The 22,738-nt window shown below is 40.4% G+C and overlaps 2 protein-coding genes across 2 annotated transcripts; both read left to right on the plus strand.

Moving 5' to 3' along the window:
• Positions 1-2,861: 2,861 nt before the first annotated feature.
• LOC126719898 (uncharacterized) lies at positions 2,862-3,647 on the plus strand. The gene is made up of 2 exons (XM_050422398.1): positions 2,862-3,140; positions 3,342-3,647. The coding sequence occupies exons 1-2, from the start codon at positions 2,862-2,864 to the stop codon at positions 3,645-3,647; spliced, it is 585 nt and encodes a 194-aa protein (XP_050278355.1).
• A 15,040-nt stretch (positions 3,648-18,687) lies between these two features.
• Positions 18,688-19,122, plus strand: LOC126719899 (uncharacterized mitochondrial protein AtMg00820-like). Its single transcript, XM_050422399.1, has one exon. It carries the CDS (start codon positions 18,688-18,690, stop codon positions 19,120-19,122), a length of 435 nt encoding a protein of 144 aa, XP_050278356.1.
• Positions 19,123-22,738: the final 3,616 nt, after the last annotated feature.

Consider the following 22,738-nt stretch of genomic DNA (forward strand, 5'->3'; position numbering starts at 1 on the left):
CCTTCTTTGCAGCTCCAAAGTCCAAATCATACCTTTTCCCTTCCCCTATCTGCTTTAGGTTATGTTGATCATTTTTTAGACATGGCCTACCACCAGCAATAGATTCAACACAGCTAATATTAGATTTAAATATCTTGAGGCGTCCATTAAATTTGGTTATCAGGAGGTTTGGTTTTCTAGGGCCGAAATTTAAAAATTTAGAGATTCTTCCTCCTGGATTTTAATATTTGATTGCCGTAGTTCACAATTCATTAGCTATTAGAAGATTGGTGTATCTTATATTCATTTTAGTACAGCAGTGAACCTCGTTTGTGGAGAGGAGGAAAAAAAAAAAAGAAGATAAAACTATATAAGCAAGAAAAAGGAATAAAAATTGTACGGCATAAGGGGCCCCAAGCCCACTTGGGCCCTGAACTTCGACCCAACGGTATGGCCCATGACCCAAACCCCTTTGTCCAACTCCAGACCCCAGGCCCTCTAGGGCCATAGGCCCAGGCCTCATGCTAGCTTAGAGCCCATTGGGCAAATACTCTAAATCTGTACACATCGTGTTTCATCACCTAGGCCTTGCCCGATCAATTACATCCCGAACAAGACAACGACTGCTCGGGGTACTACCTCTCGACTGCCTGGTAGTACCTTAGGGAGTATTGCTGCCAAGTGGCTTTTCTGAGGTGGGAGGCAGTTCCAATGCCACTCCTCCCACTCCCATCTAAACACCCACTTAAGGATAATAACATTGGACCTCCTTTCCACTCACCACAAGAGTAATCATAACTCCTCCACTAATTTTGGGCTATAAATATGAGAAGCTAAGGGAAAAAGGGGGTTGAAAAAAGTTTCGGAAGAAACTAAAAATAGAGGGAGCGAGAAAGCAACAAAAGAGCAGTAATAGTGAGAACAGAGGAGTTCATAGGGAGAGGTTACTTTGTTGAGTCTTTGTGTTAGGAACTACCTAAGATAGGAAATCCAAAGCCCACACTACAAATAGATTGTGAGCCCAAGTGAGAGCCGACCCATCAACCTCATTTTTGGCATGCATAATTGGCGTCGTCTGTGGGGATCTCCTACAAAGTCGTGGTTCAACTAAAACTCACACTCGGGAAATGTCTGAAAGACGTTTAGGGAGTTATGCTAAAAGTGGTTCGGTGGGATCTTCTCGAGGATCCACTTGGCGAGAACAAAGGCACAAAAGGCATGAAGATAGGGACCATGAGCGAGAGGAAGAACAGTCCAGCCTTGGAGAAGGGTCATACCAAGCACACCGGACAATGTCGGGTGCTTCAAGGCACGGACAATTTGATGACAGAGATGAGGAACTTGAGTGGTTACGTAGGCTGGTGAGAGATTTGGAGTTAGAAGCGAGATGTAGGCACTGGAGAAGAGGCCAAAACAACCGAGAAAAGGGATCTGCTAGTGGGGGAGACCACTATAGGATTGGGTCTAATCAATCCAGTTCCCGTTGACACAGGGACCGTTCACATTCACAAGAGTCCCATCGACATCGAAACCAATCACATTCACGGGAGTCCCGTCGACGTCGAGACCATTCACGTTCACGAGAGTATGCAGACTGGGATTCAGATTCCACTGAAGAACGACAGGCCCGTAATGTCACCATGGATACTATGAGCTGCACCTTACGCAAAGCTGCTCAGTCGCCATTCTTAGATGATATTAAACGGGCTCCAATTCAGAGCCAAATTTGCACGCCTACCATTCAACTCCTACGATGGGAAAACGAACCCGGTCGAGCATGTCAGCCATTATATCCAGATGATGTCTTTGCATACTCACAATGATGCGCTAATGTGTAAGGTGTTTCCCTCAAGCCTCAGGCCCACTGCTTTGAGATGGTTTAATGGGTTATGGAAGGGTTCCATTCATAGTTTTGCCGAGTTGATCCAAGAATTCGATATCCAGCTTGTAACCTGTAGCCAAGTACTGCAACTAGTAGACGCATTACTATCCATGAAAATGAGGGTAGGAGAAACACTTCGCAATTCTTCTAGTCGGTATTGGGAGCTTTATAATGAGATCGATAAGGGCAACGAGAAGATTAAGGCAAGCACCTTCAGAATGGGGCTGCCGAAGGACTCTGAACTGCGGGAGTCATTGACAAGGAAGCCTCTCGAAGATATGAGGCAGTTCATGAGGCATATTAAGGAGTACAAATGCCTAGAGGATGACCGGCTGTAAAGTAAAGGTAAGGCCCCGCTAATGAATCGTCCATGGTAGGGCAGTTTTCAGTCAAGGCCCCGAAAGGATTTAAGGATACAAGATCCAGAGATACAAATGAAGGAGGTGAACGTGACATTCAAGGAGCCGATACACAAGATCGTAGACTGGATCAAGAACGAGACGTATTTCCGATGGCCGAACAAGATGGGGGGTAACCCATCTTGAAGAAACTAGAATTTGTACTATACTTATCACAGGGATAAGGGGCATACCACCGAGCAATGTCGGGTGCTAAAAGATCATCTAGGGCAATTAGTGAAAGTTGGATATTTGAAGGAATTTATGGTGGATTCAGGGAACCGAGGTACCGAGCAAGGTGCTCAGCAAAGGGGAAACCCTCTCCCACCCCCATTAGGAGTGATTGAAGTCATTTACGCTGCCCCGAGGGGTACTGCTGTGACAAGGGGGAGAGGAGTATTAACTGTAGTGCCTGTAGAAGATTACTCGGGCGTGCAACCCTCCGAAAAGAGGATGAAGTTTGCTTGGAAGCCATCGCTTTCAACGACGATGATCTAGAAGGGACAATTCAGCCGCACGATGATGAATTGGTGGTAACGGCCCAAATAAATGGTTTCGTAGTAAAAAGGGTGATGGTAGACTAGGGAAGTGGGGTCGACGTGATGTATCCAAACCTATTCAATGGGCTCGGACTAAAGGACAAGGACCTCTCAAAGTATGATACGCCTCAAGTCGGGTTTGATGGCAAGGTGGTGATTCCCCAAGGACAAATTTCCCTTCCCGTAAATATGAAAGGTAAGGAGGTGGTAGTAGCATTTATAGTAGTTGCTTCATTTTCTCCATATACGGTGATTCTAGGAAGGCTATGGATTCACGCAATGGGGGCTATTCTGTCCACCCTGCATGTTAAGGTTAAGTTCCGTACCAAGCAAGGTATTGCTGTAATAAGGGGAAGTCAGCAAGTGGCTAGACAATGCCTAGTTGCTGCGATTGATTAGAAAAATGAGCTGGCTGATCAAAGGGACCCATCTAAGGAGGTCCCCTTATAGCAATTATAGGAGCCCCAAGAGGGAAGGAGGGCTAGTTATGCTAAGGAGTTGGTCAAAATAAAGATATTACCCGACATTGATAGATATTTCCAGGTAGGAGTAAATATGAAGGGCGAAGACAGGGTGGAGATGCTACTATTCCTTATAAATAATGTAGATGTGTTTGCTTGCAGCCCATATGAAGTGCCCAGGGTAGATCCCGAATTCATAGTCCACAAGCTTAATGTAGACCCATCATTCCCTCCTAAGAAGCAGAAGCCAAGGAGGTCAGCTAAGGAACATGTTGAGGTAGTTAAGTTCGAGGTTAAGAGGCTAAAGGACACTGGGGTGATAAGGGAAATTTTCTTCTTGGAGTGGCTGGCCAATACTGTGGTGGTGAAGAAAAAGAATGGAAAGTGAAGAGTTTGCGTAGATTTCATGGATTTGAACCGAGCATGCCCAAAGGACCCGTTTCCTATGTCGAAGGTCGATCAATTGGTAGATGCCACTTATAGACACCCGAGGATGAGTTTCCTAGACGCCTTTCAAGGCTATCACCAGATTGCCCTGGCCGCCGAGGATCGAGAAAAGACAGCATGCATCTCACCTGACACCAACTACCATTATACCGTGATGCCTTTTAGGTTAAAAAATGCCAGGGCCACATATCAACGGATGATAACCAGAATGTTTCGGGACAAGATTCGGCGCATGATTGAGGAATACATTGATGACATGGTGGTGAAAAATAAACAGAAGGCATGACATATAGAGGATCTTTAGGGGGTGTTTGAAGTACTGCGGCAACATAAATTGTGCCTTAATAAGAATAAGTGTGCTTTTGGGGTGGGGGCTGGCAAGTTCCTCGAGTGTCTAATCACCAACCGAGGGATAAAAGTCAACCCCGATCAGATAGAAGTCGTGAAGCGCCTTCAACCACCAAGCAATCCGAAGGAAGTGCAAGTGTTGACCGGAATGTTAGCTGCCCTTAACCGATTCATTTCGAAGTTTGCCAATCACTGCCGTCCATTCTACCAACTTTTGAAGAAGTGGAGGGGATTCCAGTAGAATGAAGAGTGTGAAAGAGCTTTCCAAGACTTCAAAGAGTATTTGATCCAAGCACCCATGTTAACAAGCCCGAAACCCAGGGAGGACCTATTCACATACCTCTCGGTGTCTAATCACGCCATAAGTGCCGTGCTTTTAAGAGATCAAGGAGTGCAACAATCCATGTATTATATCAGCAAGACCCTGGTTGACGCGGAAACAAGGTACTTGCCCCTGGAGAAACTGGTGCTGGCACTAATGCATGCCACCAGGAAGCTGTCTCACTATTTTCAAGCCCACACCGTATATGTATTAATCAAATACCCTTTACAGTCGCTAATGAAAATATCTGACTTCACGGGCCGAATAGCTAAATGGGGGACCTGACTCGGATCCTTTGATATAAGGTATAGGTCAAGAAATTTGGTGAAAGGCCAGGTTTTGGCTGATTTTGTAACAGATTTTTCCCCTAGAAGCGAAATGGAAGTAATTTGTCACGTAGATTGTTGCCCATGGAAAGTGTTCGTGGACGGTGCATCAAATGCAATGGGGGCTGGAGTCGGGATTGTTATTATCACTCCAGAAGGAATAAGGCTGCAACATTCTTTCAGTTTGGGGTTTAGGGCCTCTAACAATGAAGCTAAGTATGAAGCCTTACTTGCTGGATTGAGAGCCGTTTGGGATATGGGTGCACAGGAAGTTGAGATTCATTTCGATTCCCGACTGGTGGTCAGTTAGGTGCAGGGCAGTTTTGAAGCCCGAGATTCTCGAATGAAGGAATACTTGCAGGTAGCGAAGCAGGTTATGGGTTAGTTTTCCAAGGCCAAGGTGGTCCAAGTAACTCGGGGGAAGATTAGGCATGCGGACTCTCTGGCCACACTGGCGTCATCGATGACAGAGGATGTGCCTCAAATGATCAAAGTGGAGCTTATAGCACAATCGAGTATTAACTCCGTGATAGGTGTTGCAGTGGTTTCAACACCCGGACCATGCTAGATGGACCCAATTATCAATTTTTTAGCCGAAGATCAAGTACCGGATGATGACAGGGAAGCTAACAAGGTACGCCGAGTAGCCAGTCGGTATTGGCTGTCAGCAGATCACAAGTTATACCGAAGATCTTTTGAGAGGTTGTAGCTCTTATGTTTGCACCTGAGAAGGCCAATGGACTCTTGGCTGAGCTACATGATGGGGTGTGCGGCAATCATGTGAGGGGACGCTCACTGGCACACCAAGCGATGACTCAGGGATTTTGGTGGCCGCAGATGTAGAGGGATGCTGCTGAGTATGTACAAAAGTGTGAACAGTGCAAAAAGCACGCCCTCTTGATCCACCAACCAATAGGTTATCTGAACTCGATCAATAACCCTTGGCCCTTCGTATAGTAGGGGGCTGGATATTCTCGGCCCGTTTCCTCGAGCCATAGGCAATCGGAGGTTTGTCCTAGTAGCTATAGATTACTTCACCAAGTGGGCGGAGGCTAAGGCATTGGCTAATATTCGAGACGTGGACGTCAAGAAATTTGTGTAGAAAAATATAGTCACAAGGTTTGGGGTGCCAGACTCCCTCATATCTGATAATGGTTTGCAGTTTGATAGTAAAGCCTTCCGCGAGTTTTGCGACCACCTTGGCATCAAGAACAAATATTCCACTCTGGCTTACCCCTAGAGTAATGGCCAGGCAAGCCATTAACAAAACAATTATGAACGGATTGAAGAAGAGATTAGAAGGAACGAAGGGCAAGTGGGCTGAGGAGCTGCCAAATGTCCTATGGGCATACCGAACAACACCAAGAAGGTCCATGAAGGAAACCCCATTCTCCTTAACATACGGGGTAGAGGCCGTCATACCAGCCAAGATAAACCTATGTAGTGCACGGATTACAGGGTTTGCCCTAGCCTAAAATAAAGAATTGATGGTGAAGTGTCTAGATTTACTAGAAGAGTGCCGAGAGTCAACAATAATACGACTAGCCGAGTATCAACAGAAGCTCACCCGGTAATATAACCAGGATGTGAAGACTCGAGAATTCGGTGCTAGGGATTTGGAGTTGCAAAAAGCGGTAGGACATATGCGAGACACTAATGTAGGGAAGTTAGCCCCAACTTGGGAAGGGCTTTATAGGGTTACTGCCATCGTGAGCATAGGGGCATACTATTTGTACGACTTAGACAAGAGACTGCTTCACCAACCATGGAATGCCCACAACCTAAAGAAATTTTACCACTAACTGTCAATACATGGGGGTACACGTTGAATGTAATGTAATATGTGCATATCATTAATCAATACAACTGTGATGTTTATCCATGTAGATTTATTTGTGTTTATAATTCCATTACCAACGATATGTTAGCCCCGGTCAACTCACACGAGAAGTACTAAGACAATATGATCTAAGGACAAAAACCTGTTTCTCGGTTCGGTGTTAATCACCGAGTAGGTGGAAACCTAATTTCATCCTAAGGACAAAAACCTGCTTCTCAATTTGATGTCAATCACCGAGCGGGTGGAAACCTAATTTTATCCTAAGGACAAAAACCTGCTTCTTGGTTCGATGTCAATCACCGAGCAAGTGGAAACCCAATTTCATCCTAAGGACACCGAGCGGGTGGAAACCTAATTTCATCCTAAGGAAAAAAAACCTGCTTCTTAGTTCAATGTCAATCACCGAGCAGGTGGAAACCTAATTTCATCCTAAGGACAGAAACCTACTCCTTGGTTCGATCTCAATCATCGAGCAGGTAGAAACCTAATTTCATCCTAAGGACAGAAACCTGCTCCCCGGTTTGATCTCAATCACCGAGCAGGTGGAAACCTAATTTTATCCTAAGGACAGAAACCTACTTCTTGATTTGATCTCAATCACTAGGCAGATGGAAACCTTATGGTAAATTATTCTAAGGGCAAAAACCATTCCCCGGTACGATCATCATCCCCAGGTAAGTGGAACCTTATGATAAACTATTCTAAGGGCAAAAACCTGACCCCAGTATGATCATCATCCCCGGGCATGGGGAAACCTTATGGTAAATTATTCTAAGGCAGAAACCTGACTTCGGTTCGATCATCATCCCCGGGTAGGTGGAAACCTTATGGTAAGTTATTCTGAGGGCAAGAGGAAACCTTACACTAGAAGCTATTCAAGGACGGAAATTGCTTCCCGGTTCGATCTCTACCATTGGGCAGATGGAGACCTACGTTAAGCCATTTCAAGAATAGGAACAGGCTCTTTAGCACTATTCTAGCCACCAAGCATGCAAAGAATGCATCCAATTATTCGGGGGGCAGAAAGGTAAACAGATATCAAATGTGGATTTTATCGCCAAGGAGCCAATTCTTTTTGGCTAAAGACGAGCCCTTCCAGACGGATCCCGGTCATCATACATGCCCAGATACAACCTTTACATTCGAAGATAAACAAGTAAGCTATTTCAATCACCATTCAGAAGCAAACCGTGATTAAACCACCCGGTCACTAGGAGTATACATAATAAGGAGAAAATAAAAGAACATGATGAAAGGAACAACTTAGTATGAAACATTCATAAATATAACAAATGTTCAGCAACAGTACCATAATCAAATAAAACCATCACAGAAACTAAACCAATGTTCTGTCATCACCACCCGATGACTGTGGGAAAATTAAACCCGGCAAAATAATTGTTCTATCACCATAACCCGATGACATAGGAAAACTGCATGAAAATAAAGAAATTACTTAAACCAAAGAAAAGCAAAAGGCAAAAACTTAGCTCGGGAATCAAGCTGAAGGGTCTGCAGGCTAAAATTAGGCAACATCCTCAGGTGGTTGCTGAGTTGCTAAAGGTAGCTGATGCTGAACATCCTCACTAGGCTGATCACCAGCACGAAGGTTGCTGGTGACTTCCATGTCAACTGACTCCACATGGGAGTCAATTGCCTCCACCAACTCCCTCATGCTAGGAGTCTCTTCCTCATCGATAGCACCATGAAGGTTCTATACGGCAGTAGGAGGATCCAGGAAAGGGATTTGATTAGGGTTCCTTAAAGGAGAATTCTCGGGGACCCCCATAGCTTGTAGGGCAGCCAACCACCCCTCCTCAAACTCGAGTTTCCGAGCTTCGCGAACCACTGGTTCCGCAGAGTTTTCTGCGTCAACAAATCGTTCATTATACCATTTAGTTTCACAAGCCTCCAAAGCTACTTTCAGATTAGCTAACTCCTTAACCTAAGTAAGGTTAAGACTCTCGACTTTCGCTAGCTTGAGCTCAGTCTCTCCAGCCTTCGCCTCCAGCTCCGAGAACTTCTTTTCTGCCAACGCCTTGGCCTTCTCAAACGCAACAGCCTTCTTTTCCGCGATCTCGACAACCTAGGCCTTCTCCTGCACAGTCACCGCAGCAACCTCCTTAAGGGCCTTTTCCCGCTCGGCATCCTTGTAAAGCTCCTTCAGCCTCCCGTCAAGGGCGTGGGTTAGTTGTGCGGCTTGATAAAGAAATAACGATAAGTACAAAAGCAAAAAGGATGTACATGTATTGAAATAAATAGGGAGCAAAGGGATGAAAGTTTATCGCTATGGTATACCACATTAACTACCTGGCCAGTGACTCATCAATCTCGTCCTCGAAGACGCTAATGTCTTCAGGCAGAAGAAGGTCGTGCACTAAACTCTGGGCAACGCGCCCCCCCTGGGCTTGCCATCAAAGTGGAATGTAGGCTGCCAACTCGCCTCGAATCAGGAGGTGGACGCCACGTTCATCCCGACCTAGGCTGTAGGTTCTCCGATAACAATCCCCCAAACGTCCAAGGGGGAGTCCTTGTGGGCACATCACCCAAACCTCCTTGAGTTTGCTCGGTCGAGCGTTGTCTCTTCTGAGAACGGTCAAAAGGAGGAGGTAGGGGAGGAGTTGGGTCTCTGCCTCTAGGTTCCTGTTGCTGTGGGGCTGGCCGAACGCCAAGTACAAAGCGGCCAATAGTCATCATCTTTCTAGTAACCATCTCATCACCGGGATCAACTTCGGTTCCTGAGGAGTTAACTGATTCAACCTCCGTCGACTCAGCTACCTGAACGAGGGCTTCAGGTTCAATAAGGGCTTCGGGCTCAACAGGCACGTGTACTTTGCGGATTTGGGACACATGTTCAGCTAAAGCATCCCTTACTAGTGCAAGTTCGTCTGAGGCCGTGTACCGTGGGCCGAGATCACGTGCTTCGCCTAGAGTTAGTTTTGGGGGGAGGAAATTTGCATGCCGAACATCGATATATGAGAGAAGTGGACTATCTACTAACAGAGCTTGACTAAACATTTGCTAAGTGGAGTACAAAGGGTCAACACCAAGGATCAAATGTGATGCTCGGAGTTATCCATCCAAGTGAACGAAAATCTCTGACCTAAGCACGAAGTTTAGGTCCCAAACGCGCACTACTCTGAGGTCTGGTTTGAACCTTTTGCTTTCTACATAGACAATACAAAAACTGGTTAATGACCACTTGATCAAAATAACAGTAAGTACAAATTAACAAGTAAAAGATACTCGGTACTGACAAACATCACGTGGCGAGAGTGGGCAAGGGAGCTCATCGACAAGCCAATTGCCACTCACCCGAACGAAAGTCAGGTAGGCATGATATGAGCCGTACCCGTATTTCCCTAGTCTTTAAATAATAATATGACCTAATGTTTCCACATAAATTATACATAAAGTTGATGTCATGATGATTCAGTTGCAACCCGAAAAATTAGTTCAACCTACTAACGCAACTCACCACTCGATAAAAATTAGGGGGGAGTTGGTTGGGACAAAGGCCATAAAATCTAAGGGTGCTTATAATGAGAGGGTCAACGGGAAACCTAACCCCACCCTCAAGGATAGCCATTAGGGGAAAGAACATAGCGTTTAAACCCAAGCGCATATGGATGTCAATATCGCCTTCATGACAGTAGGCGATATCAACATCTCCAGGAGCATTGTAGGCCACTCTAAAGCTAGCCAAAGATGCTTCTGAACATAGAAGATAGGAATAGCCCATTCCTAAACTAAGATTCCTGAACTAAGATTAAGGGAAAATTGAAAGAAGAAAAAAGAGTAGAAGAAAAGACAGAGGGAACTTATTGTGGGCTCTAAGGAGAGAAAGTGTTCTGGGTTGGAGGATGAACGCACGAAAGGAGTATGCTCGGCAAAGAGGGAGTTTGAAGAATGGAGAATGTAAAAAGTGAAGAAGAGATTTAGAGAGAACTATTTATAGGAGCCAACGGGGGAGTAAATAACATTTAATAAATGAGAGGCGGGAAACCCTATGAATCTCCATGGTAACTGCCACGCGCGCCACCTCGGTTCACTAACTGTCAGATAATGATGATGGCTGAACGAGGCAGCCAGATACAATGCATCTTTTAAGGGTGCATTAATAAGCCTTTCAACTGCCAAGTATCTACCCGTTGGACTTCCCAAATAGTTTCTATCTTTGTGTCCTTGATTCATTCTCGGGGACCAGACACAAATCAAGGGGGGGTTAATGTACGGTGTAAAGGACCCCAGGCCCACTTGGGCCCTGAATTTTGACCGAACGGTATGGCCCATGACCCCAACCCCCTTGTCCGACTTTGGGCCCCAGGCCTTCTAGGGCCATAAACCCAGGCCTCATGCCAGCTTAGAGCCCATGAGGCAAATACTCTCAATCTGTACACATCGTGTTTCATCACCCGGGCCTTACCTAGTCAATTACATCCCGAACAAGACAACGACTGCTCGGGGTACTGCCTCTCAGCTGCCCAACAATACCTTAGGGAGTATCGCCACCGAGCAGCTTTTCTGAGGTGGGAGATAGTTCCAATGCCACTCCTCCCACTCCCACCTAAACACCCACTTAAGGATAATAACATTGGACCTCCTTTCCACTCACCACAAGAGTAATCATAACTCCTCCACTAATTTTAGGCTATAAATATGAGAAGCTATGGGAAAAAGGGGGTTGAAAAAAGTTCCAGAAGAAAGAATAGAAGGAGCGAGAGAGCAACAAAAGAGCAGTAATAGTGAGAACAAAGGAGTTCATAGGGAGAGGTTGCTTTATTGAGTCTTTGTGTTAGGAACTACCCAAGGTAGGAAATCCAAAACCCACACTACAAATAGATTGTAAGCCCAAGTGAGAGCCGGCCCATTAACCTCATTTTTGGCGCACACAAAAATAGATAAAGAAAATCTTAAAATAACCAAGTATTTGCATGTATGAAGAAAAAAAGTAAACAAGTCAAAGGAGTACAAGGAAAAGGAATACAAATATAACAAATAGAAAGTTTGATGGGGCCACCTACGCCTTTTGTGATGGTGTCACACGACAACATATAGTAGTCCTTGACAATATTGCTAATTCAGTAAAGGCTTTCCGATAATACTTAAGTGCAATTTCAAGAGCCCAACCATCAACAGAAAATGCCACATCCTGCTCAAAACATTAAGGCAGAAAATGAAATTATAAGAAAAATTTTATGTTAAACAAGGTACTGCTTGCTTAAAGTTCCAAAAAAAAAAATTCTCCTGTTCAATTACATATAGAAATGCAACAGACCACAATAACCATCATTGTTGCCACCGACTTTGTATTGCCAAGGTCAAGTTGCAAGACAAACTTATTTTCTATTTCAATAATGTTTTCAGACTAAAGAACCAACGAAGACCAAAGAAAGCCCTCTCCATCTCCATGTTGGGCTTTGTGGAGCCTAGTTTTGTTTGATCTGGTTTGATGACCCGACCCGAATAATGTTGCGTGATTTTTAATGGAAGATTTTCTGAGACTTAGTCCATGGAGTGGAGGTTTGGACCATTAAAAAAAAAAAAAATTGGCCCGTTTTGTGTAGAAAACGCAGTTTAGTGACTAGGTTTTGTGGTAGCCGTGTTTTTAAAGAGAGAAGAAAAACTGTAGCCGCATTTTTGTATTTTTTTTTCCTTGATAATAGTGAAATCCCTGCAACTCCGTGGATGTAGGCAAATTGCTGAACCACATAAATATTGTCTTGTGTGTGTGATTGTTTTCTTTGGCGTGTGTTTTCTCTATTTTTTTTTTTTGTTTCTCACAGGTTGGGATTTCGTTCATCTACTACTCTTTGTCCCAACGTCTTCTCAGTGCAAATTGCCATACAAAAGAGTTTTCTTTCATGGGACACTCTAAAGACCCACTTGATATAAAGTTTAAGGCTATTGAAGGCTAACTATATAAAAGAATTTTCTTTTTTGGGTCAATCTGATGAGTTATTTTTGTTATCTACCCTTTCTCAAATGCAAAACCAAGCACGACCATCGGTGCCCCTCTCTCAAATGCAAACCCAAGCTCGACCATGGGTGCCAACGTTTTCAATCTCCTACCCGGCCTCCATATCAAACCATTCTCTCTAAGTATTTCTTAATTAATCTATGACTAATTTCTTTTCCTATTGTCTTCAATTAGATTTTCTGTCAATTTAGGGATTTCAATTCCTAACCTTTTTTCCTCTATTCTTTTTTGTTGAAGTCAGTGAAACACTAATAGAAAATCAAATTCTACAAGTTTAGTAGGAAAATATTGTGGATATGGATGTGTTTCGTAGTAGAGATAGTATTGAAGAGCTTGCAACCCTTAAAATCTGACAACAATCCTACAAATTTTGCTTTATCTTCAAATTCTGCTTTATTTTGCTATTTAGGGTTTTTTAGCATATCCTATTTAGCTTAGCTTAACCGTCTGTTTGGTTGAATAATTATTTGACTACCTAAAATGCCAACCGTCTTTGTCTCCACTCAGCCTCCTATTTTTTCCTTTTCAAACCTTCTGCCTCTGTTGTACAAGTTCAGGTCTTTTTCATTTTAACTTTTATTTAGTTTTAGTTTCTGCTTTAGTTTTAATTTAATAATTTTTGTCAATTGGATTTTAGTTTGAATAATACTGATTTCTAAAGTCAATTTGGATTTTAAGAGTGCGATATGCACCCACGAATTTGTAAACTTGATTGCTTTTGTATTTCTTTTCTCTAATTTAGATATGTCTCTAACACTGCTAAAAAAAACAGTTTTATCTTTTTAAGCCTTGGTATTGAATTTAGGTTGCGAGTTTTTTATTGTAGTTGTTTTTATAGGTTAGTTGAATGGTGGCTTAGCATGCAAAACCAAGATTAGTGCCATTACATAGGGACAATGTGCCATTGCAGAGGCTTTGCTACTGGATCCTATTCTGCTTTGCAGAGGGTCAGACATTTGAAGTTGAATTTAACTGAGTGCAAGGACATAGTGTTTGCCCACCAAAAACATAAATATACTTTCAAGCCATTAAATATTGAACCATCACTCTCTTTTATTCTATTGTTCTGTTTGGAAAGTTTAATACATAGAAAATTTATAGATATACTAAAAGTTCAACATTTATATGTCTGCAAATTATATTTACAAATATGCAAAGACAGTAGAGTGTGCAATTGAACCAACTATCCATAGTCTTCACTTGCAATTTTGAAATAACGAGGCCGAAGCAAAGCAAAAGAAGGCATAGCCATTAGTTTCCACTTTCAAACTTTAAAAAGTTACTTTATTTTTACTATAAATAAAAAATAAAAACCCTTACTTAATCTCATTTCTAACATCTTTTTACTAATTCTGCTATATGATTTTCATGAATAGAAGGCAATAGAACAACTTAATTTTATATGCACTCTTCTTAAAAAAATTATTTTATATACACAATCTGTTTGATAAAATTCCTGAATGATATTTTGTTTGATTCTATAATTGTTCTATATGGAGAGTTGTCAGTTGGAAGGGAAATAAGGAGGGTTATCTTAGTATAGGAGTAAAGTAATGCTCCCTAGTGAAATGCTGATGGAGGTTGAGACCTTTCTTACAACTCAGGTACTACCATTTACTTTTTAAAAAAAATTTAGAATTATGGACCTTGATTGATTGTTGAAGTATTTTGTATCTTTTAGAAGCACACAAACTCTTCAAGTAATTTTTAAAACAAAAAACAAAAAAATCATGATTTGTTTTTATATTAATGTTATTGTTTTATGGGAGTGTTCAATTATCTCTATACTCTTAAGAGTGCTAAAGCTAAAGCTTGATGAACAATAAGAGAACAATGGAGTTCTAAGTTGTTTGTAATTATTGTAATGTTTATGAAAAATTCATTTTTTTGTGATTGCATGTTTGTTGTTGAGGACTTGAAGCAATTAGATGGGATTATATATTTATGGTTAGGATAGTCCTTATTCATAAGACACTACAATCCTTTGGTTAATATACTCCAAATTAAGTTTCAAACTATGACTAATATACTTTTGCAAAAATTGGTATAATGTACAAATGTTTTCCTTTGTTATTATTAATTTATTCACATTTATGCCTTAAAGTTGGACATTGATATTAATTTTGCTGCTTCTTACAGGTATTGGAAACAGTGTCTACTATGTTGATAACTTTGCAGTTAAGGACAAGACATCAAATGCTCTGATTTAATGTTCAAAGGTCTTTTGAATTTTCACTAGATGATGAATCTTTTGAGTGCTTAAAATGCTCCATAGAAAAGGTAATTCTTTCATTCTTTTGACGTAGAGCTTCTATAAAGATGGGGATGATCTTAGCACTTTCAATACTATCAAGTTTGCAACTCAGTAGTTCACCAAGTAATATTCCTACAATAATTTGATGTTTTTTTAGCTCTTAAGATTTAAATTTTAAGAGTGGTGACAAAATCTTTCGAAAACATCACAACTCTTTCACATGTTACTCTTTTTTATTTTAGTGACTATGCTGATAGGCCAAAAACGTATTGACCCTTTGTGATGAATTAATTTATTAATTAGCCAAGTTTATTAATTAATCAACTTAATATGTAAATGCGTGGTAACACAAACAAATCACCAATTAAACTAAGTGCAGTGGAAAATAAATTGACACGGTGATTTGTTTACGAATGGGGAAAACCAACACAGCAAAAACCCTATCGAATGATTTTAAGGTCACCACTCCCGAGAATCCACTATTATCACAACAAATAATTACAATTAAAAGAATCTTAATACCTTATACCAACCTACAATTGAACCCTTACCTTAATACCCAGTTGGACTTGTTCTGTAATGACAATCTCTCCTTGTAATGCACGGCTCCCAATTTGTGACTAACCAATTGCGCGGATCCTAGTACATGACTTCAATCACCAACGAGAGAAAGTTGTTGGCTACAAAGTTCTTTAGTTCATTCATGATGAAGATCCAGAAGATGCTGGGACACAAAACCCTACGATGCACAAACACTTCTACACAAGAATGATGAACTAAGGCAAATTCTGTCTCTGGTCACAATTTTCTTGAACAAACTTTGCTCAACACTTGTGCAACTTGTGTACACCTTTGACGGCTCTTAAAATAATCCTTTTATATGTCTAAGGTTGTGAGAAAAGAAGGCCCAAACACATAATCACGGATTAGAGTCAAAACAGAACTGAAAATCTGTTTTTCATAAACCTCAACAAATAGCCATCTGTCAAACAGCTGTCGAGAAGCTGTCGAGCCACGGGGCTGGAATAGCTCTTCAAGCTCGATAGATACTGGCTATCAAGCTAGCTGTCGAGCTTTAATGAACTTGCACTTTTCAGCTTAAATCTTGGATAGACTTGCATGGCTTAAATATTTGATTTTGAAACAAAGTTTCTTGAAGTATTAAATACATCCTAAATCTACCTAAATACAAGTAAAGTGCATTTTGTCAAAGGATTAGTCAATTACATAAAATAGTGACATATATTCCTAACAAGTGAATCACATATGTCCTAACAATCTCCCCCTTTGGCAATCCATGACAAAACCACAACAAACAAATGAACATATGCGAGAAGTCATAAATCACTCAACTCATATTCATTTGTAGAATACAATAAAATCTATCTTAACACAAACTCTTGAAAAACTTTGCAAGAAGAGAGTTTATGGCAAGTAGACTTTGACAATCTGTATTTTTGAAACACTTTAAACAAAACTTATCAAGGCATCTTTGTGTAAAACAGAAATAATAGATTGCATACACGTAATAAGAAGCATGTGCATAAAGAAAGAAAAGAAACATACATCAACATATAAAAAAGATAAGTACAATGTATGTCAATAATGGTCACAAGACCTATGAATGTATCTAAAGTAGAAAGAAAAGAAAAAGATACATGTAATCCTCACTACATCCCTCAGATATCAACACTCCCCCTAACAAAATGGTCCTATACTAACTCTCCCCTAAAGAATGACTAATCTCATATCCAAAACTACTTTCCCTTTTTGTCACGAGTGATAAAAGGTAAAAGTGTCAAGTAGACATCTCATCAATAGAGCTAGCATCTCCATCATCATCATCATCGAAAGCATCATCGTCATCACCATCATCATCATCCTTAGCCTTAGAGTCAGAAGCCACTGGAGGAGGTAGAGGAGAAGCCTTAGGAGCAAAGCCACCCATGACCGCCTGCCACCGTGCAATACGGCCGACACGAACGTTCACTTGATACAGCTTTGTAGAGAGTGTATCAAGGCGAGCATCCAATCGCTGAAGCTGCGTCATGATGTCTCCTAGAGTCACATCACCCGTAGAAAAGAAGGGAGCGGATGTGGATGGAGTAGATCGAGATGGAGCCGAACGAGAGGAAGGAGCTGCTGACCCAGACTGTCTCGACCTAAACTGCACCTCGCTATGTTTAACGGTAGCGTAGTCTATGGGACACATATAAGAAAAATAGTCAGATGCTAAAAAGGGAACAGAAAAATGGCGTAAGATCCTCGTGATAGCCGAAGGAAAAATGAGCTTATCACGGGATGTCGAATCCCTATAAACATCTAAGATAGACAGAATAAAGTGAGAATGAAAATCTATAAGATGCTCAAGAAAGGACAACAAAAATCAAGCATGAGGCTTTGTGATAGAGTTATAGTGAGAAAAATGGTGAAGAAAAAAAGTCATAACCATGTTCAAAAACCGAAGGCCTTTTGCAAAGTCCGAACAGTAAGTGAACTGACGCTCACCCCAGTCAGAAAGGTGCTCATAAAAGCAAATTTAAGCTCATCTTTGGACATAGTTCTCAAATGCTCACAACTAAGGTAGTCAGGAAACTTTACCCTCGAGACACGGAGCACATCGGAGACCAACTCCGGTGTGATAACAATGCGCATACCTCGAACGCAAGTGTGAAAGAGAGGTACTAAAAAATCAAATTCATGCATGTTGGAGTAAAACTCTTGGATTAACACGGATGGACATGTGACCGGGACGTCACATAGTGACTCCCAACCCCAACTGTGAATGACATCGAGTAGGTCAGTGTCGGCGAAGTTCACCAAAATAACTCAACCTTCAGAATGAATGCCTCGTCGAGAAAATTTCTCCGAGAAGGCCTTACGGGCATCCTCATCACGAAACTGAATATGTGATGGAGTAGGATCAAAAGACGAAGATGCCCTAGAAAGAAGAGGGTTCTGGGAAGGAGCAGACTTACGTTTAGGTGCCATAGACACGACTAACGTAAATGGAAAAAAGAGGGAGAGAGAGAGACAATCAGAAAAGTCCTAACACATTTCAAATATAACAAGTATATTGAAAAGAGAGTACATATGCATGGGAAATGCATGAACATGTGACATGCAATATAAAAAGCATCATGGGCTCAGCCCAATCCAATCCTACCAGCACACAATCAATTTGCACACATCTAAATGCATGATAATACTGTTATAATGCTTATGTGATGCAATATATGAGATTTTAAACTAATTTAAGCAAAAACCCATCCCAAAATTTCAACAAAAACTCATCAATTTTGAAAAACCCCAAAATTTTTTAAAAACCCCAAAACCTAGGTTTCAAAACATGAAATGCATGTAAATGAGAGATTAGAAACTCACCAAGTGAAGAAAATATTTGAGAAAGCTTGAAAATCGCTTGAGAGTGAAGTTTGGAGTGAGTGAGAGAGTTTTGGGAGGTGAAAAGACAAGTCTATCAAGAGAGAGATTGAGAAAAATGAGAGGGAAATCGCGATTCGCACTTAAATAGGAGCCCAGTAAATCTTTCGATTCGCGCTTATAGTTTTTATTAAACACGGCAAAATTGGACTTGATTAGTTAGCCTAACCTAAATTCAAATTTTTAAACAAATATCAATTTGTTGAATTGACTCTTTCTTATCATAAGTGAATCCAAATCAATAATTTTCACATCAAGTAATTTGCTACATAACTTACTAAGTGGCAAATACTTATTTTAAAAATAAAAAGAGGAATCCATGTGATAAAAATACAAATTGACCCAACTTTATCTGCAAACCCAACCAATTTCTCAAAACTAGACGTGACAAATGGGTAGAATTCGCATTTAAAAAAAAGTCATTTGGGAATAATATTCCTATGCAGACTAGGTCCAAGAGTGGTATTTCTATGCCTCATCCCAAATTATGTTACAATGCTAAGTTGGACTATAGCTTTACAGAACCTCCTTCTTATAAGGTTGCTTCCCAGTACCCTAAGTGGTGTAAGGCTATGGATGCTGAGTTCCAAGCATTGCAAAGGCAGCAAACATGGTCTTTGGTTCCTGCACCTCCTAATGTTAATCTAGTTGGGTGTAAATGGGTTTATAAGTTGAAGTTGAATAGTGATGGCTCTATCTCAAGGTACAAAGCCAGATTAGTGGCCAAAGGCTTTCATCAACAGGCAAGAATTGACTTTCATGAAACTTTTAGTCCTGTCATCAAGCCTGCAACTATGAGGTTTATTTTAGCTATTGCTATTAGTTGCAATTGGAGTTTGAGGCAGCTTGATTTCTCAAATGCATTTTTACATGGATACCTTAAGGAGGATGTTTATATGCAGTAACCACCAGGCTATGTGGATTCTCTTCATCCTTCATATGTGTGCAAGCTTCATAAATCCTTGTATGGTCTTAAACAAGACCCTAGAGCCTGGTTTAAGAGGTTCACCTTCCACCTTCTTCATTTGGGATTCACTACTTCTCTGGCTGATAGTTCTCTCTTCATCTTTCAGTCCTCAGGCACCATTATCTACCTCGTTGTTATATGTTGATGACATTATTGTTACAGGTAATAGTTCATCTCAGGTTGCTCATCTCATCACTGCCCTCAATCAGGTGTTTGAACTCAAGGACATAGGTCCCTTAAGCTATTTCTTAGGGATTCAGATTTCTCATACTAAGAATGGCATAACTCTCACTCAGACTAAGTATGCCTCTGATGTTTTACATAGGTTCAATATGGAAAATTCAAAGCCGGTGAAGACTCCTTGTTGTTCCTCTTCTCGTTTGGTGCCTCCTTCTGGTATTCTCTTGTCTAATCCCACTGTGTATAGAAGTATGGTGGGTGCTCTTCAGTATCTTACATTTACCAGACCCAATCTGGCCTTCTGTGTTCATCAACTTTGTCAATTCATGAGCTATCCCACCTTAGTTCACTTGGAAGTTGCTAAACGTGTCCTTAGATATCTCAGGGGCACTTTGCATCATGGTATTAGCTTTTCCTCTGGCCCTTTGTCCCTCACTGCCTTCTCTGATGCAAATTGGGCAAGGGACCCTATAGATAGGCGCTCTACCATAGGATTATTGGTTTTTCTTGGTCCTAATCACATTTCTTGGTCTGCCAAGAAACAACCAATTGTTTCATGCTCCTCCACTGAAGCTAAGTGTAGGGCCTTAGCTACCTTTGCTGCTAAACTTTCTTGGTTACGGATTTTGGTCAAGGAGCTTAAGATTTTTCTTCCCTATGTTCCTGTCATATGGTGTGATAATGTGTCAACTATTACTCTTTCTGCCAATCCAGTATTTCATTCCAAGACCAAGCATTTGGAAGTTGATTATCACCATGTTAGAGAAAAGGTTCTTTGTAGAAATCTCAAAATTGGGTTTGTGTCTAGTAAAGATAACATGGCAAATATCTTCACCAAGCCTTTATTTGCTCCTCCTTTTCTTTTCTTTCATTTCAAACTCCTAGTGGATTCTTCCCTCTATCGTTTGAGGGGGGATGTTAAAGATGAAGCTCAAGCTACTCAAGGTAAAGGTTCAGGTTCAACAGCAAACACAACATTTGAGGTTATAACTGTTAAGGTTATAACTGTTGTGGTTATAAGTAATGTGCACCGTTTCATTAAAGTTACAGATGATGTGCACTGTTTCCTTAAAGGTACAAGTGATGCGCACCGTTTTGGTTATATGATCGGTGTTTCTTCTTCATGTATTAAACAGTGTCGTCTTGGGCTATTCAAACGATTCGTTATTGTGGTGCGAAGAGCAATTATGGCTGAGCTGGGGTTTCCGTGAATTTAGGTGCATAGTTTGGATCCAATCTATTCTATTATAGCTGTAATTGTAACTATATATATGAAGGTGTATCTCTGATGTAATGAAGCTTTTGTATTTGACATTTGTTTCAATCAAGAAGATATTTTTTCTCTCAATCTCATTCTCTCTCTCTCTTCCTCTATCTTTCTCTTTGTTCTTCTTCTTCGTTGAGTTTTTTCTCTGTGAATCTCTTTGATTATTGTGTAATAAAATTCTTCACGCATAGTTGAATGATCATCAAAACTCACATGAGTACTCTTGGTCCTTATAGCTAACCTAAAGGTATTGTACTCCTTGGGAAGTCCTTTGAGAGTGATGTGAAGAAATTCTTCATCATCCACAATTACTCTAACAACCAACAATTTATCTCTAACAACTTTTATCTTCTGCAGATATAGATCTACAGAATCAGCTCCCTTCTTGATATTATGAAGCTCACCTTTAAGGTTCATAACATGTGACCTGGAAATGGAGGAGAACCTGTTTTCCAGAACCTTCCAAACCTCTAATGCTGAAGAACACCCCACAGTGAGTGCTATAATTGAAGGAGTAAGGGTAGAGCTCAAGAAGGTAAGCAAAGCTTTCTCTTTTGACTTCCAAACCAAGAAATCAAGATTCACAACAGCAGTATATGCACCCGAGAGATCTTTGAGATATTGATCAGGAATCAATTACGGTTCTTCAATCAACTCAAACAGTGAATAAGTTTCTAGCACCATTGTTATCTGATGCCTCTAAACTATGTAGTTTGTATTGTCCAGCTTTATGGTCATCATGTTGGCCATATTAGAGAGAAGGAGTGGTTGATTGAGTACATTCACTGAACAGCTTGAAGAGAACAATGATGATGAAGATGCAGCCATTGTTGAACTTGTAGCTGCCATTGTTGTTGAATTTGTAGCTGCTATTGTTTCAGTAACAGATGGCTCTAATACCATGAAGAATTTTATTACACAGTAATCAAAGAGATTCACAAAGAAAAACTCAATGAAGAAGAAGAACAAAGAGAAAGATAGAGGAAGAGAGAGAGAATGAGATTGAGAGAAAAAATATCTTCTTGATTGAAAGAAATTTCAAATACAAAAGCTTAATTACATCAGAAATACACCTTCATATATATAGTTACAATTACAGCTATAATAATAGATTAGATCCAAACTATGCGCCTAAATTCACAAAAACCCCAGCCCAGCCATAATTGCTCTTTGCGCCACAATAATGAATCATTTGAATAGCCCAAGATGACGTTGTTTAACACATGAAGAAGAAACACTAGTCACATAACCAAAACAATGTGCATCACTTGTACCTTTAATGAAACGGTGCGCATTATCTGTAGCTTTAATGAAACGGTGCGCATTACTTATAACCACAACAATTATAACCTCAAACAATGCGTTTGTTGTTGAACCTAAGTTGAACCTAAACCTTTACCTTGAGCAGCTTGAGCTTCATCTTCAACAACTCTTTTTTATTATAAGTGAATTCAAATTAATAATTTTCACATCAAGTAATTTGCTACATCACTTAATAAGTGGAAAATACTTATTTTAAAAATAAAAAAATAAATCTGTGATAAAAATACAAGTCGACCTGACCCAATTTGCAACCTAATTGACTCAATTAGTTTCTAATCCATTTAAAATGACCTGTTTTTCATCCAAATTCTACCCATTTGTCACATCTAGTTTTGAGTTTGGAAATGTATCAAAACACATACACCAACTATATCTGTATGTTGATCAAATAAAAGAAAAAAAAAACACTTGCTATCTAATTTATGGAAAAGTTTGGAGAAAATTTTAGTCATTTTGGAACTTTTAGGGGTTTTTTTTTTTCAATTCTTGAGTTATTTTATTCATTTTGGAGCTTTTGTGGTTTTTTTTTGATATGTTGGTCATTTTAGAGATTTGGGGTATTTACGTCATTTTATAGATTTTGGGAAATATTTTAGTCATTTTTAGTAATTAAAGGCTATTAAGGTGGCTTGATATTAATTATCATGCTTGCTTCATTAAAGTTTTTAGAAATTATACAATTGAATATTTCATGAATAAAAAATGATTATGTTAAGGTTTAAGATTTAGGAGTATTGCCCCTCCAAAAAAAATAAAAAATAAAAAAAAGATTTAGGGGTATTTT

The sequence above is a fragment of the Quercus robur genome, chromosome 3 (genome assembly GCF_932294415.1).
Source record: "Quercus robur chromosome 3, dhQueRobu3.1, whole genome shotgun sequence".
NCBI classification, from domain to species: Eukaryota; Viridiplantae; Streptophyta; class Magnoliopsida; order Fagales; family Fagaceae; genus Quercus; species Quercus robur.